This window comes from Aquila chrysaetos, chromosome 3 (genome assembly GCF_900496995.4).
Source record: "Aquila chrysaetos chrysaetos chromosome 3, bAquChr1.4, whole genome shotgun sequence".
Taxonomy (NCBI): Eukaryota; Metazoa; Chordata; class Aves; order Accipitriformes; family Accipitridae; genus Aquila; species Aquila chrysaetos.
This window is the reverse complement of record NC_044006.1, coordinates 42,117,229-42,133,225: the sequence shown is the minus strand read 5'-3', so window position 1 is coordinate 42,133,225 and position 15,997 is coordinate 42,117,229. Positions and strand designations below refer to the sequence as shown.

General features: G+C 43.7%; 2 protein-coding genes across 15 annotated transcripts in view; one reads left to right on the top strand and one right to left on the bottom strand.

The window, feature by feature from the left end:
- The window catches only part of HNRNPA2B1 (heterogeneous nuclear ribonucleoprotein A2/B1), a 17,298-nt gene extending 12,707 nt beyond the window's left edge, over positions 1–4,591 (bottom strand). For 8 of the 10 annotated variants that reach the window (XR_005932131.1, XR_003922738.2, XR_003922739.2 and 5 more), the window contains exon 1: positions 4,388–4,591. Coding sequence is in view for 7 of the 10 variants with exons in the window: in XM_030009520.2 (XP_029865380.1) it covers positions 4,388–4,417 (30 nt within the window). In the remaining 3 variants the exon portion in view is untranslated. Of the gene's footprint in view, positions 1–2,491; positions 2,766–2,864; positions 3,257–4,387 lie in introns of those variants that run through there. The other 2 variants (XM_030009524.2, XM_030009525.2) reach the window with 2 other exon arrangements.
- Positions 3,411–15,997, top strand: CBX3 (chromobox 3). 5 transcript variants are annotated; one of them, XM_030009528.2, is made up of 6 exons: positions 3,411–3,887; positions 6,467–6,517; positions 10,387–10,529; positions 12,119–12,284; positions 13,678–13,772; positions 15,354–15,997. In XM_030009528.2, the coding sequence occupies exons 2-6, from the start codon at positions 6,494–6,496 to the stop codon at positions 15,478–15,480; spliced, it is 555 nt and encodes a 184-aa protein (XP_029865388.1). In that variant the 5' UTR covers positions 3,411–3,887; positions 6,467–6,493; the 3' UTR covers positions 15,481–15,997. The 5 variants fall into 5 exon arrangements, with proteins under 5 accessions (XP_029865388.1, XP_029865390.1, XP_029865387.1 ...); XM_030009527.2 differs by lacking the exon at positions 3,411–3,887 and adding an exon at positions 4,669–4,781; XM_030009530.2 differs by lacking the exon at positions 6,467–6,517.

The following is a 15,997-nucleotide window of genomic DNA, read 5'->3' as shown; positions in this document are numbered from 1 at the left end:
TGTTAACTAATTTTAAAAGTCAAGCAAATCTGCTTGGGTGTTTGGTTTTGTGTTTTAAACAACTCAAACGCTGCACAGTTAGCTGTAACTGACAAAACGCAACATGACCAACTATGCACTTGACACTAAGATAAATGTAAAAAGGAAATTAAGACAACCAATGAGATTTGGAAAATATGCAAAATAGTTCAGTGCACAAATGTTTTTAAAAGTATCAAGCCAATCTACATGTAGACAAACATGTTTTCTGAGGTTCTCCAAGGCAGGCCTTGATCTAGATGCATTTAACAGGAAGACAATTACTGTAGGTAGTACTGAATCAGTATTTGTTAAAAATGCATCACCCTATTACCAGCTTGAGATACTGCAGTCTGACAAGGAAGTCAACCATTAGAAAAATAAACTTCTTTTTCCCCCCAAATAAATACTGTATTTGAGAATGATCAGTTTAAATGCCTCTTAGAAAACACTTGGAATCTGCTGTTAGATCTAGTATTTTTTCTTCTAAGGAACACAAAGGAAGCTAGAACTGTCTCCTCCTCGTACAGACAGGCAAAATTAGACACAAGAATTTAAAAGCAGCAGACCCACGTCAGGTCAAATTTTGTTTCACCTCATCTCTTAAAAGGAATAAAGGAAAGGATGCTGCACGCTAGACTTAGTCTAAAAAGTAATATGCTGCAAGTCATACTATTATTTATAATTTGAGTAGGCTAGCAAAGAAATCATTTTAAGCAACAATACTGCAAAAAAAAAGCCTCCCTTCAAATTACTTCAGTTCTGCTGCTTGAAAATTAGGGTCTACTTGCTACAGTTTCATATGCCCACAAAAGACACTTTTTCCTACATAATCGATTATTGCCTGCCTAATAATGCATGTTTATAGTCTCATAAAAATAAGAGAATCAAGCAAATTTAGTAGACATGTAGGATTTTTCCAGTAAGTGTTAGGTTTACCTTTGAAAACAGGTATAAACATGTAAATGGAAAGAATGGGATCTATCAGCTGTAACAACTGCATTTGTTTTTTAAAGGACAAACATATACCACACTATTAATAAACATTAAACAGAATTAACAACACACTTGAAAGATGTAGAAACTATTATCTACCATATATTAAGTGTCAGGCAGTACACGCCCTACCCAGAACAACATCTAGGCACCACACACATCAGGACATGGCAATAACAAAATTCCCTACCAGTTCTTTCGTTAAAACGACTGTGTGAAAAGATCTTAAACGCGTTGTTCCACTAATAGATACACAGCCTCTGGATGTAGAAAGACTATGTGTTTTAAATGTTAGTTTTAAGAAGCTCTGGTTAGTCAAGCATCAACCTCCCACCAGGGTCCAGAGAAGTTTATGCTGAAGCTGCAAGATGTATGACAAAGATCATTATCACTCCAGTCCCTCTCAGAATCTTGATAAAAATCCTCATGTGCTAAACCCCCCCCCCACCAAGGCCCACGATATAAAAGCTGGAAGAAAAACCTCTTTTAAGGTTTCCATACTACTACACTCTGTGGCAGGAACAGAGTGTGCGAGGATATCTTTGTGAACTCTGTCGAATCTTCATTAGTGCTTATTTTAAACCTTCCTTCACAGGCTTAAAGCAACGCTTCAAAGGACTGGGAAATGCAGAGCTTTTGCTGGAAAATTCATCATTAAAGCAAGGAAATGTGTTTCACATAGCGATAATGCGTGCACAAATACTCCAAGCTGACCGCAGACTTCTGCAGTTAAGAACCCGAGTAACAAAAATGGTTAACATAGACAAGCGAGTGGAAGCTGTAACTACAATGGCTAGGCCTGTCAAAAGCAAAGCTGCGTTTACTGGTCCCAAACTAGAAAGACGCTTCTCTCCGCCGCTCCCCGTCCCCCCCGCCGCTAGCCCCTATACGTTCTACAGAGCTTTGCAATCCAACAGCCTGGTTCTCCCCCTTCCCCCGCCGCCTGATGTTATCAGGAGCTAAGCAGTTACCGAGCCGGCTCCGCCATGTGGCGGATATCAGGAAAACAGGGGCCCCCGCAGCCAGAAAGGGAAAATGGCGCCCAGAAGCAGCCGTCGCCTCCAGGGACAGCGATACGGCGGGACGGAAATAGCTTCTGGAAGCACCGACCCCAGATGGAAAAAAAAAAAGATAAATAACACCCGGGTCCTCAGGCTAAACTGTAACCAAGTGCTGCAAGCCGCTTCGAGCGTGCACCTACACACACCGTACCAGGAAGACGTTGCAAGCGCTCTTTTCCGCCCCCGCAGATACCAGACGACTATAGCTGCCTGTCCGCCTCGCAGCCCCTACTGCCCCCCGTCCGCCTTACTCGCTTTCTCACCCTCGGAGCGATCCTCACAGCCTGACGCACAAACGAGTCTCGGCGCCGCCATTTTACCCCTCCCCCTCGCCACCGCCATTACTCGCAGCGCCACCCCGGCCGGTCACCACCTCGCAGGGCAAAGGCGACTCCCCGGATCGCACACAGACTGACCTCCATGGTCGTGTGTCCCCCCTCCTCCAGCGCCACCTTAACGGCAGCTCGGCTAACGGGTAGGTCAAGTGATTTAAGAACTCGCCACCCGCCATGCACAGCTACCGCAGCTTCCGCCTCCTCTCTCGGCTGCGCACTAGACCCAGCCGCCGCTTCCAGAACCTTCCTCCCCGCTAAGGCTTCCTCTGCGGAAAGACATCCAGCCCCCTACCCGCGGCGCACCGACGGGGAGCCAGCAGCGGCACCCGGACCTTCGCTGACAAGGGCTCAAGCCCGCTCGTAACGCCCAGACCCGGAAAAATTCACTCCGTATGCATATCCAAACGTGCCACCCTCCTTAAAAGCAAACTCCGAATTTTCCCTTTTCACGTACCATATTCTTCATGGTTTACGTATTCCTGCTTGAGAGTACCGTACAACTGGTCAGTAATGGCTGCCTTAACTGTTACGTAATTTGAAATTCAGCTCCACGTAGTGCTAGCGCCCTCCTTCTCCAGCCCGGGCTCTCTTCCGAGGTTTTAGTTTAAAAAAAAAAAAAAAAAGCTTGAATCTGGAGCTTAAATATCTCCAAAGGGGCAGCAGTTCTGTATAACGCCCCTACGTGTTTTTATCATGTAATAAAAAGTCATCAGCTCCGTTAGTAATGGCTGTCTCCGAAATGAGCCGAAGGAGCCGTCGTCGTCGAGCTTATCCGCTTCGACAGTCGCCGGAAAAAGCCGAAACGGGAATAGAAGCCCATTCGACTCACTTCGGCAATTTCCGGAATCTGCCGAAGCAGACAGGAATGGCGCTCGGAACCTGCTCGGCAATTTCCGTAGAAAGAGACGCTGCAGTCACCGACTACCCAGCCCGTTCGGCAATTTCCGACAACGGAAGAGATTCGCAATACGTGCCCGAGCCGAGCCGAAACCTCCCCGATCGCGACTGGCACCGTGTCGTTTTTGGGTTTTTTTGGTTTCCGGAAATTGCCGAACGGCCCCGAAGACTCAAACCTCAAAGCGAGCGGTTATAATTAGCCGAAGGCGGCCTCATATTGCGTCCCCCCTCTCCCCCCGCTGTCCTCTCCGCGGCCACCCATGGTACTGGCAGGGAGCGGGCGGGAGCAGAGCGAAGCGAGCCCCTGAAATCTGCCCTTGCTGTTGGCGGCCTGGCCCCTTCCCCCTCCGCCCGGGCAGGAAAAAGTGATAACTACCCAGATTTTGGCGCCAGCACCGACACATCGCGGGGCCCCGGGAGCCAGCGGAGGGAGGCGGATTTCGCCGCAGCCTGCTCCGTTCTACCCCGCACCGCCGACATCGGGCGCGCCGCCCGCTTCGGCACTCTGTTCTTCCTTCCTTCCTTCCTCCCCTCCCTCCTTTTCCTCTCTTCAGCAGTCCCGCACGCACCGCGACAAAGGGTGAGTGCTGCCGCCCCGCACACCAGGGAAATGGCGCTGGAGCTGCTCTTTTCTTCCCGCCCCCTCTTCTCTCCCCTCCCCCCTCCCCAGCTCCCAGGAAAGCCAGCGCGGATCCACCCGCGGCTCCTCACCCGGAGCGAAGCCTCCCCAGCCGACTGCGACCCCTCTCCCCGCTAATAAAAGAGTTTCCGAGGCGCCCCCCCCCGCGCCGTGCTTTCCGAGCCCCCTTCCCTCCCCCCCCGCCGCCCTCGCTTAACGACTAGGCCTCTCCGCCGCAACGCGGGAAATGGCCGCGCTCCAAACGGCCCCCTCAGCCACACCGCAACGAGCTTCAAGCCCAGCCCGGCGCTCCCTGCCCGCCCTCCCGCACCGAGGGCCTCGCTCCGCGGCGGGCGGCGGCCGCTCCGGCCCAACGCGCCCTCATGGCGGCGGCCATCATGGCGGCGGCAGTTACCGGGCGCCGCGGGCCCGTTCCCCCGCCCGCCGCCCACCCGGCTCACCCAGTCGCTTTCTCTGTCGCCGCGAGGCATCTTCCTTCTTTTGGACGCCTGACGCGGTCCTGCGCTAGCCCCCCGTTGGAGAGACGTCTTGGCCCCCCTCCTGTGCTGGCGGCGACGACGGTAGGAGGTTGCAGCTCGCGCGTAGGCGGCGTCGTGCGCTCTGCCCCGTCAGCCCCCGGCGCGCACTGCTCGGCCAGCCCAGCCCCGCCAGCCGCCGCGCCCGCCCTGCGCCGCGCCGCGCTGCGCTGCCGCCCAGCCGCTCCCCACCCCCTCCCTCCCTTCCCCCACCCCCGCCTCAACCCCCCTCAGATGTCGCTGTTGCCGCCGCTGCTCAGTGCGCGCAGGGCGAGAGCGAGGAGGAGACGGGAGACCCGAGCGGCTGGGCACCATTGAAGTCTGTATCCTTCCCTCTCTCTCCCTCTTTCTCTCGCTCCAGCCGCCTCCTTTCCCCCTTCCCTCCGCGCCCCGCAGAGCGGGCCTCGCCTGAGGGCCGCCGCGGGGAGATGGGGGGCGCAGCCCGCCTGCCTCTTCCCCCCCCCCCGTCAGTACGCTGCCGCTTCCTTGGCGGCGGGGGGGGGGGGGGGGGCGGGTAACGAGCGGAGCAGGGGGGCCGCGGCCCCGGCGCTTTCACGGCGCCTCCCGGCCCGCGCCGGAGGGAGGGAGGGAGGGCCCCGGAGCGAACGGGCTTTGCCGCGGGGAAGGAGGGCTGCGCCGGGGGGCGGGGGCAGCGGCACCCGCGCGGCGGCGGCGGTGGCGGTGGCGGACGCGCTCGGGAGACAAAGCCAGCCCGCCACCGCCGAGGGGCGGCCTCCGCGCCCGGGCGTCCCTGCGCCGGGAGGCGGCGGCGGCGTGTGCCCGGCCCGGGGGAAACGTGGCGGGGTGGGGGAGGCGGCGTGGAAGGGGCCCTGGCGGCGGGGGCGCGGCGCAGAGGGGCCCGCCGGGCGGCGGGGGCGGCGGCTGCCCTCCCCCGGCCCTGGCAGTGGGGCGGCGGGTCGGCCCCGAGCCGCCCGGGGCAGTCCCGTTAGCTCGCCCGGGGCGTCCCCGCCGGCCTCACGTGCGCCCACCATAGGCCCGAGGCGCAGCCTCCCCCAGCAGGCCTCCGCGGGGCTGCCTTTATCTTCTGGTGGGGGCGGCACGGGGGTTTTGTTATTGTTGTTATTGCTGTTGCTTTTCCCCTTTCTCCTGCCTTTCAAAGCGGGGACGAGACGAGCCCCTCTGCGCTGGGGCCCTAGCCCCTGCCCTTCTCCCAGCTCACCTACCCCACCGCCTGTAGGACTGCCAAAACCCACCTCCCGTGTCGGGGGAGATTTGGGCGGGATTGCCGAGTCCGGGAGGTTTTCTGGCCTTGAAGGACTCTCTCTTTTGCCTTGCCCAGGCATATGGGGAATTCTAACAGTTCTATAGTTTGCAGTGGGGCGGGGACAATACATGCCTAAGGAGGTGGCCGGTATGAGAAATGACATGGGAAAGGGGATGGATTGTGTTCAGCATCGTCTGTGGAGGTTAAATATGTAGTATGTACAGCTTAGCTGAGTTAATGTTGCTCTAGGGCCTTAACTCTTGCAAACTTGAGAATCGGAAGGCAACGTTATAGTTGCATTAAGGAAAATATTTGCTGTTTATAAGCATTTACTACCATGTAAGAGTAATGGGTGACTCATTATTACACCACAGATATATAGCTGCTCCCCACCAGATTCGCAGTTAATATACCTAGGTATATCTTGATTAACTGCTAGAATCTGAACTGCTGTTCTATTGGGTTTAAGGAAATAAGCATCCCTGATGGTCCTCCCCCTTTTCCCCAGAAACATCTCTATGCCTTAGAAGGCCTTGGGAAAAACCTTTTTTCAACCCTGTGTACCACTTTGTCAATATCGTTTATCCTGGCTAGCATAATGGTGCGTTACTGGGTTATGCCGGACAAAGTAGTAACCTACTTCTTGTTCTGGATTTAATCCTTATTAGAAATGTTATATGTAGTGAATACATGGGGGTTGGAACAAGGACCATGCTTGTATTGGGATGCCTTTCTTTCAGTAATGTAAACTTCCTTTTAATTGTCATGCATTTTTCTAGTAAAAGCTCTGCAAGTCTGCAATAAAAATGGCCTCCAATAAAACTACATTGGTAAGTTCATGCACACCTAAAGTATATAAGGATTTAATCAACATATTTTTCTTCAAACTTATAACTTGGCATCTCCATTTAAAAGATACATCCACATCTCCCCTCCCCAGCATTATTCTGACCAAAATTTCAGATCCAGAAAGTAAGGCTACTAGAAAGGACATTGTCTTTGGCTTTAATAAATCTGCCATTTCTAAAGAGGCTTGTTGGGAAAAAAAAAAAAAAAATTAAAGGACTCTGCACTATTTCATCTGTCCTACAGTAGAAAACACTAAGGATTTTTTTAGCCTCCTTTCAGCACACCATGTAATTCATCATATATGTAAAAAAAAAAAATCCAAATCATGTATTCATTTAATTTCTCCCAGTGTATTTGGGGAAAACTAATTGCCTGAGAAAAGGCAGTCTTTACAGATGAAAAATAATGTTACTGGGAAATAATGTGGCGTAGTTAAGATGCCTTTTGAAATGATTTTTAACAAATAACAGTTTCTTTGAATTTCATAGGAGCAGAGATTATCAGATGTCAACCCCTCCTGGACCGTTTTAATGATGCATTCATGGATCTCAAGTCCTGTAAAGCTTTGCTTGACGTTAAAATATGGACTTCTAAGGGCAGTTGGTTGCTGGTTACCATTCATCTAATAATGATGTATAGTTTTGTGAAAGACAGAACTGAAAAAGTATAGCGTGAGATGCATCTTGAGGTTGAGGCAGGGAAGTAAGCAAAAATACAAGTGTACGATTCAAAATTTGGATAGCAGAACAAAATTCAAAATTTGGATAGCAGAACAACTGATTTATAATGCACTCAAAAGGCCTGTTCTTAAATTGGCTGAAATGATTACTGGTTGACCCAGATTGAGATATATTAAAAACTTGTATTAACTCCTGGCTTAGAAGTGCAATGGAGTGCTTCCCTTATATTGTACGACAACAAACTATTTTAAAAGATTTCACCAAGGTGAATGTCTGAACTTTCTGTTAGTAGTTGATTGCCCACTTTTCCCTAATTTGAGGTAGAGAAGGAGTTAGCCAGCCTGGGGAGGGGGTGCCTCAGAGAGAGGAAAGAATCTGTGAATGCAGTATTTTTAATCTTTTGATGTTGTTGAGAATTTTGCTGCACAGGTCAGGAAAATCTGTTATGGTTCCCATGGGAACCATAACTAATTCTGCTTCATTATGTATTTTTATGCAAAACCTAAATGTATTAAGGGATAGCGTAGCTCTGGAACTGTAATTCCGATTTTGTTACCTCTTATATGTTAAGACACTTCACCACAGTGTCATGTCCGTGTTTTAATCTTGTCCCTCAAAGAAAGAGTGGTTATCCACAGATCTGCATTTGTCATATGTGACTTCTGAATGCAGAAAAGGAAATGAGCCATAGATGTGTGTTCAGTGGTCAAACACCCAAGTTACAGCTTACAACATGCAACTCCAGCTAGAGAAGGGAGCTTCAGGGGTCCAGTGGACATTTAGCAACCTTTAACTTCAGTCAGGTACCACATTCACTTGTGGGCTGAGATTTACATTGGCTTGTGTAATCTCAGAATGTACAGGTTTTTAACAAATGTTAAGTATTTCTGCAGGTGCTGCAATCAAGTATTATTTTCATAGGTTGAAAAGGCTCAAGAGTTTGGAAAGCAGTGCTGGTGCACACAAGACCTAATTAAACCTCTAATATTTAAAACAAAAGGCAACATATTCTTGATTTTATTATTTCTTACTGTACTTCCAGAAAAAAATTACAGGGCCTCATGACATTAATTTTCTTCTGTGGAAGTTTATATAGATACCTAAGTCTTAGAAAGTAAAAAAAAATTGTTGCTTTGATAGAGAAATCCAAAGCATTTATCTTTAAGTGACAAGAATTAGTGAAGCCAAAAAGGGTACCAGAAAACAGTCTTCCATTGAATGAAAGAATTTTAGTCTGATGGAGGTGTTCCCTACTTGTAGCCTGCTTGCCTCATTACCAGTAATTGTAATGTTATTACTATGGTACAGTGAGTCTGTGTCTTTTTTTTCCCCCTACTTCTTTTTTTTGTTTGTTTGTTTTCCTCATCTCTACCCATTTCTCTTTTTCACACTTTCATTTCTTGAAAGAAGCTGCCTACATAGAAGCGTTGGACATCTTCATGTTTTTATTTTCCTTCCATTTCAGTCTTACATTCTTTTTCCTGTGGAGGCAAAAAAAGCCAGTGTGCTTAAGTTGACACTTTTCAGGCATGAATGCTGTGGTCAAAATATACCTGGGATATGCAGGCAGTTAAAATTTAATTGGAAGTACATGCTCTGTTTTAGATAATCTGTCTTCTATGCTTCCAAATCAAAACAAATGTCACATGAGATATAATCATATACGGAAACTTGCTGTTTGAAAGAGAAAACTTGAAACTTTTCCTGGTCTTAATTGTTTGCACCTTCAGTTTATGGGTTCCTAACCAGAGTAAAGCTATTTTGGGGAGGGAGGGAAAAATTAATTAGGAAGAATAAGACGCACAAAGACAGGGCTTTGGAAAGAAAGAATCAGCTTCAAATCTTCAGTTTACAAAGGGAAGACAGTTTTTCTTTGTCTAACATTTTTTTTTACCTTTTACAACATCAAGACAAAATTCTACAAAGTCTAAAAATTTGACAGTTTCAAAATTGCTTCACAATATTCTCAAACTAACCCACATTAATTCTAGAGAGGACTAGAGAAAGGCCGTCAAGCAAATAGAGGTGCTTTGTGATTTTTGCTTGTTTCTTTTCTGTTCTATAGGAAGTGCATTAGTAAGGAATTAGTTCTGTCCGCTTTGATTTAGGGTGCTGCATGACTATATGTTTTAGGAGCTTAATACTGCTCCCATTAGTTTATGGCTGCCACTTTAACAATTTCCTTATAAGGTGCAGTCCAAAATGGCAAGCAAACTGCTTTTGGTCTGCTAGTGCTCCAGAAATGTGATACAACAACATGATAGGCTTGTTCCAACCTTTATAAGATTACAAACAAGGAAATTCTGAAATGTGTCCTTCTATTACTATTTAATTGTGCCTTATTAAACTGGGAATGCCTTGAGGATGATGTGGATGTAATATTTATTTTAAGAACTTAAAGAATATTACTTGAAATATCAAATGTAAACTTAAACCACTTATAAAGTTTTTTAAGTTAGCAAAATTTCATTTACGTGTTAAGTGCTGTACTTAAGTGTAGCTGTCTTAAATTTCTGCACCTTTGTGACATCTGTTTGAATGTACGTTACATCGGTGCGTGGCTAAGAATGAGAAGGGACTGCAGTAATGGAATGCTCCTAGCATGTATCCTGTTCAATAGTTATGGGTTATTGTTGAGTATTTTGCTTATTGTAGCAATACACCATAAACTTTGCTCCCATCAGCTTCTCCTTTGTTTTTTGAAAAGGTAGTAACCACCTTTTTTGGAGTACCATCCCTTTTCTATTTTATGCATTTTCACAGTTACCTTACTACTTTTCTTTACTTCTGCCTTATGCTGTTTCTTGCCCTCTGCCTTTTCACAGGCATAGAGTTAACTTTTAGAAGCTTCATAAATTTTTGAGCACGTAGCACTGAAAATTAAATTTATAAGGGGAGTAGAGGCACTGAGTGTATGGACAAAAATATGTCACCTTTTTAAGAACTGGTGTTGTGTATCTCATTAAGCAACTGAAAAACCCCAGAACATTAGCATGTCTTGCTCAGGTTACCTGACCACATGCCCTAACATAAAAGGAGTCTGAGCTTCTGGCTTTAGCGTGAATAAATACATGATTCTTTGCTGCTTACTGAGCAAAGTTGGATTTGGCCAGTGAAGTAACTGTGTAAAGCAAAAGAATGAATAATGTAATTCTGAATTTCTTTTGTAGCACAAAATGGGAAAGAAACAGAATGGCAAAGGTAAAAAAGTTGAAGAGGCAGAGCCTGAAGAATTTGTTGTGGAGAAAGTCCTGGACAGACGTGTTGTAAATGGAAAGGTGGAATACTACTTGAAGTGGAAAGGATTTACAGAGTAAGGCATTACCTATTATTTTTTTCTGATAGAATGCTAAATACTAACCATTTATTTGAAATAACTGTGCAGAGAGGGGATTGAATGGTGGGGATACTTTTTAAAGAACCTCAAGGGAAGGACATCCATAAATGCATATTGAAGTGGGGCAGTCAAGTATGAAAATAAAATAGAAGATATGTAGCCTAGTGTTTGTGCTACGTAAAATGTTCCAAGACTTTTACCAAGTCCTTAGTGATCGTTCTTTTACCACTGTTCTTTGATTTAGCTTGTGTCAGTATCTATCAAGGTAAGCTAGACTGACAGTTGTTATATTTATATACGTGGTGGAATGAATGTTACTTCTGAGTAAGAAATTTTGCAGGGATTTAAACTGTAGGCAGCTCTGAAGCGATTAATATGAAGCAGATAGTTTGCTTATTATTCGCTTTTCTGAACTGCTTTCAAATTAGATGAATTTGCATAAGGAATTCTGTGGCATGGTTGCCTTCATTAGGCATACCCGAAAGGTATCTTCTGAGTCTCTTTCCCAGGACTTATGGAAGCACAAGAAAACCTTACAGTGGACTTACGAGGTTGATTGTTAAAGAAGGCACATAGTTGTGCCTCCTCTCTCCCGTGACACTTTCTGCCAGTCTACTTTACTAGCTGAAAAAAGGTGATGAACCTACCATTTGAACATAAGTAGTTACATATGCAGTCAAATTATTGTTGCATACCTCCCTAAGTGATTGCATTGCAACATTCTGCATTCTAGCGCCTGAAATTTGTGTAGTGATAAGTGATAAGATAAAAGCAAAACGTGTTTAGTATTCAAGGGTCTGATTTGAAGTTGTAAAAATATGTTTTAGTAACTGCAAATAATTTTTAGGCATCCTGCTTGTGCAGTAGCACTGTGGCAGTATTTGTGCATGAGAACTTATGGTGAGGTGCTTAGTTGTTGTAGGGAACATTCATGGACCTCTTAAAATTTTAGTTAACAAAATGCACACTCACTGGAACATTTACAGTGCCCAGCTGTGGACGTGGAACCTTTGTTTCCTCCTGTAGTTGGCTGAAGGAAGGAGATAGTTCTAGGTATAGTTGATCTCAGTATTCAGAGACAACTTTTGAGAGTGTTCCTCATATATAGAAGCTTAGACTTACGTACTTACACTGTTTGTAGTGAGTGTTGTGTACATTCTGTTCTGTGTAAGTCTTAGTGCTCATATCATATGGTTTGTTTGCATGGACAGTCTTTAGAGGAACCAGGGAAGGGAGTCAGTTTAAATGGACAAGTAGGTTTTGGTAGAGTGGGGATTGCTTGTTTTAACTCCTATGATCCCACCCAGATCGTAAGAGTTAATAGAGCTGCTTATTCTGTATCTCCAGTTTAAAAACATTGTTTTTCAACAATAGCAGAGCATATTTTTTTCAGTCATCAAATGCAGTACATGAAGGTTACTAGAGATGGCAAGATGAGAATTCTTAGATTTAAGAAACCTGCCTTACATAATCAGAAAAAAATTAACTTGCTTAAGGTGAGCCATGTGGCTAGTTTTACGTTTTTCTTCTTTTCCTAGTTTTACATAAATGTATGTATGTTTCAGTGCTGACAACACATGGGAACCTGAAGAAAACTTAGATTGTCCAGAGCTAATCGAAGCTTTTCTGAACTCTCAGAAAGCTGGTAAAGAAAAAACAGATGGTGCCAAAAGAAAATCTTTGTCAGATAGCGAATCTGATGATAGTAAATCAAAGAAAAAGCGTGATTCTGTAAGTATATGTTCATGTGCCAAGCTTTGTTTTTCCTGTGTCTCTTCCCTATCTCTCCATCCCCACCCCCCACAAAATCCTGTTGTGATTTTGAGAACAAGACCAAACATGGGTTTAAAACTGTAAAAATTGCACAGCATCTGAAACTGTGGTTTGAAAAGGATAATCATTCATGGTGGTTAATGAGACTATCCAAATGGTGGGTGAAAGGTGAGTGATTGACAACATAACTAAAAAGTTCTTGCATTGTCCCATGATGCTTACTGAATAATTGAAAGTAAGACTGGTTAAGAGTTATTTATGAATGATATTAAGTGATCAGTTTGTATTAGAGCAAAAGTTTCATTAATGGAACAAAGATGAAGTTCTGTTTTGGCTTTCATATTTAGCATATGATTTTAAATAGGTGAGTGGCAAGATGGCAAAATGTGAAGACCAGTCAGTTACTTAGATTAGGACCAGACATGATGGTGAAGAGGGAGTAGAAAGGATGACTGAAGAAAGGCTACCTTTTCTTAAAGGTCTGGGTTTCTCCTACAATTTAAATGAACAAACAACATGACAGATTTAGTGCTGATAAGTACAAAACAATGCACATATAATAATGTGCTCAATAGTTCACATTTTTCTCTGTAAACTGTAAAACTCGCAATTTGAAACAAAACTCATTGGCAATGTCAGTGGTTTACTGAAGACAGCTGATGGATGTGTGGTTACTGTCAAAAAAGTTGGAAGGCATCAGAAGGAATAGTTGATGAATAATAGAAAGAATATTTTAGTTTCTGTATAAAGTCAGTTGTGTGTCTCCATCTGGTACAGTAGTGGCCACTGTCTCAAAAAGAATATTGTGAACCTAGAGGAACTAATACAGGAAATAGTTGTGATATTCCTTACCACCAGTGTGATCTCAGTGAGCCAAGAAGAGTTGAGGTATTCCCCAAGGGTTCAGTTTCATGGTTGGCTTAAGTCAACCCAAGTCTGTTGTTTTGCTGAAAAGGATGTGTTTTTCCCATTTTCAGCAGTGCACTTGTGCTTTGCCTCTTTTGTTGCTTTTACTGGCCATGATTATTTGTTTATATACTATAAGGATTTTTAGATCATTTGTTTCATCTATTGGGTTTTCAGAAATAAATGCTAGAAACACTCGTGTAAAATTCCTTCATTATTACTCTACACATGAATGACTTGGCCTGAAGATCAGTCATGAAAAAATAAAATTAATGTAATCTTCAGACAATTATATGTAATTATAGCTTTTATAATTATGTAAGGCTATATTTTTTGTTCTGATATACACATATATAAATATACATAAGAATGTGTATATCTAGCTCTAACGCCAAAACATAATTTTATCTTAAACTAGATAACAATCTTCTAACTTACTCAACAGGTTGATAAACCAAGAGGGTTTGCAAGGGGTCTTGATCCTGAGCGGATAATTGGGGCTACGGATAGCAGTGGAGAGCTTATGTTCCTCATGAAATGGTAAGTCTTACATCCACAATTCTTGTCCATATTAAGGGAGTGCAGGTAGTTGCACTTAGGTTAATGAGACAGCTTAGTTTCAGGAGTAAGGCAGAGAAGCTGGTAGTCTGCTTATTAACCTTGTATTGTTAGGAAAACAAGGCTTCTGTAATCAGTTTAGGTCTTAATCTCCCTTCCTTCAAAACCCAAAATAACTTTAGTTTCTATTGGTTCAGTTTTACAGAAGTAGAAAATTGAAAGGTAAATTCTGATAAAATATGGAAAAATTGGCATTTGTATAGGAAAGCTGGATCTCAGTAGTGTTCTTGCTGAGGGAATGGCAGGCAGAAACCCAGCTTTACATGTTCCAATAAGCACAAGCCAGCTGCTGGATAGCCAGCCATTTAACCAACCATAGTGCCAGCTGTTCTGCGTGCAACCAAGTGGAATTGGAACCAACTAGTGGAGGAAAGTGAGGTTGAGATGAAGAATAAACAATATGAAGGAGAGGTTTATCGTTACAGGCTAGTAAGAGGGGAAAGTGATGGGGGGAGTTTGTGTTGTTGGGAGGGTAGGTGGAGACCAGCTTCATTAGCTACAGTGTTGACAGAAGGACTTCTTGCCTTGTGAACAAGTAGGATAAAATTAGTACTTCTTTCCAGTGTTGAGAATACAAGAGGTTGAATTAACATTTGCTGGGATCAGATTTCTTATGGTGGTGGGATGAGAAGAATGATAGCTTTCCACAGCCTTTGAGAAGAGCATAATTTTCTGAATGGAGTCAGACTGAGTGGTCTCCAGATAAACTTGTCATGTGATGTGCCTGGACTGCTGAAGATTAGTGTTTTGAAAGATTCTGTCTCCCTTCTGCCTTTTCAAATTCTCTATAAATTTTATGTGAAACTTAGAAGAATTGCAAAATATAGATTGTGACTATTTGAATTTCTGTAGTGATAATTGGCAAAATCAAACACGAAACATACAAGAAGCAGCTATTTTTGTTTGTTTAGTTCAGTTGCAGATGATTAGTTTTTCATAATTGATTGTAGGCAACAAACATAGATGTGAATATATATGCCCAAAACTGACTTGTAAAGGCAGCATACACTTTAAAATGGAATCTGAAGCATGTCAGACTGGAAAGTTTGTTTTATTACCCCAAGACAGCATCAAGAATAGCAGTATGAAATACAGCAAGTTACTTGCATAAACAGTAAATATAATTTGGATGCAAGTACCACCTCTTAAGACTGATGCTACTGATTTTTAAAAGTCTCACTTTGAAGTTTTGATTACGCTTTAAAGGACAAAATGAGCAAAGTTTTACTTCTTTCATTACATACTGCAATAGGTAACTGTATAAATGGTTCCCTTTGAATAGCGTTTTCCTTTCAAACAGAAAAAAAATATGGGAAGAGAAGGAAGATGCAGCTGTGAAACCTTGCCATTAGCATGGAAATTCTTGGTAGCTATAGTGAAAGGTATACTGAAAACTGATTTCTAGCTGAAGTTCTTTTCAGAATGTATGACCTATCAAGAGCTGCTAAATTTATTGAACTAATGATTATGCATTTTCTTAAATCCCACTCTCTTCTACATCAGGAAAGACTCTGATGAGGCAGATCTGGTGCTGGCCAAAGAAGCTAACGTGAAGTGTCCTCAGATTGTAATCGCTTTTTATGAAGAGCGACTAACTTGGCATTCATGCCCAGAAGATGAAGCACAATAATTGTTTGCATTGCTTTTTTATATATATGAATATTAAAACCTGAAATTTGATTTATTAGCAATGTGAGAAGCATACATTCTAACAAGAATCAAATTTGATATTTTTTTGAAGTAGTATGTTTTGCATCAACAGCGAGTAAATAAAAGCTTTCTGCAACTTGTTTCATTTATCACAAGAGAGCATTTGATACTACTACTTCCTCCATATTAGGTAAAAGCTTTTATAAAAAGTTCATAAACTTCCATAGTTATTACAGAATCATAATGAATGTCTAAACAAACTCACAGATGTTTTGTAGTCTTCTATACTATTGATGTGCATGTATCTTCTTTACCCAAACCTAGCCCTTTAAACCTGTAGAATCATTCTTTTTAGTATTTGGGATCACTTGGTCTCAAGAAGACCAGGTGAAAACTAACTTTGTAGTAATTTGAATGTTATCAGACTGTATATTGTTTACTTTATTGTAAATACTGGTGAACAGTGGTCAATAAAATAGTTTTATATTCTTCCTTTA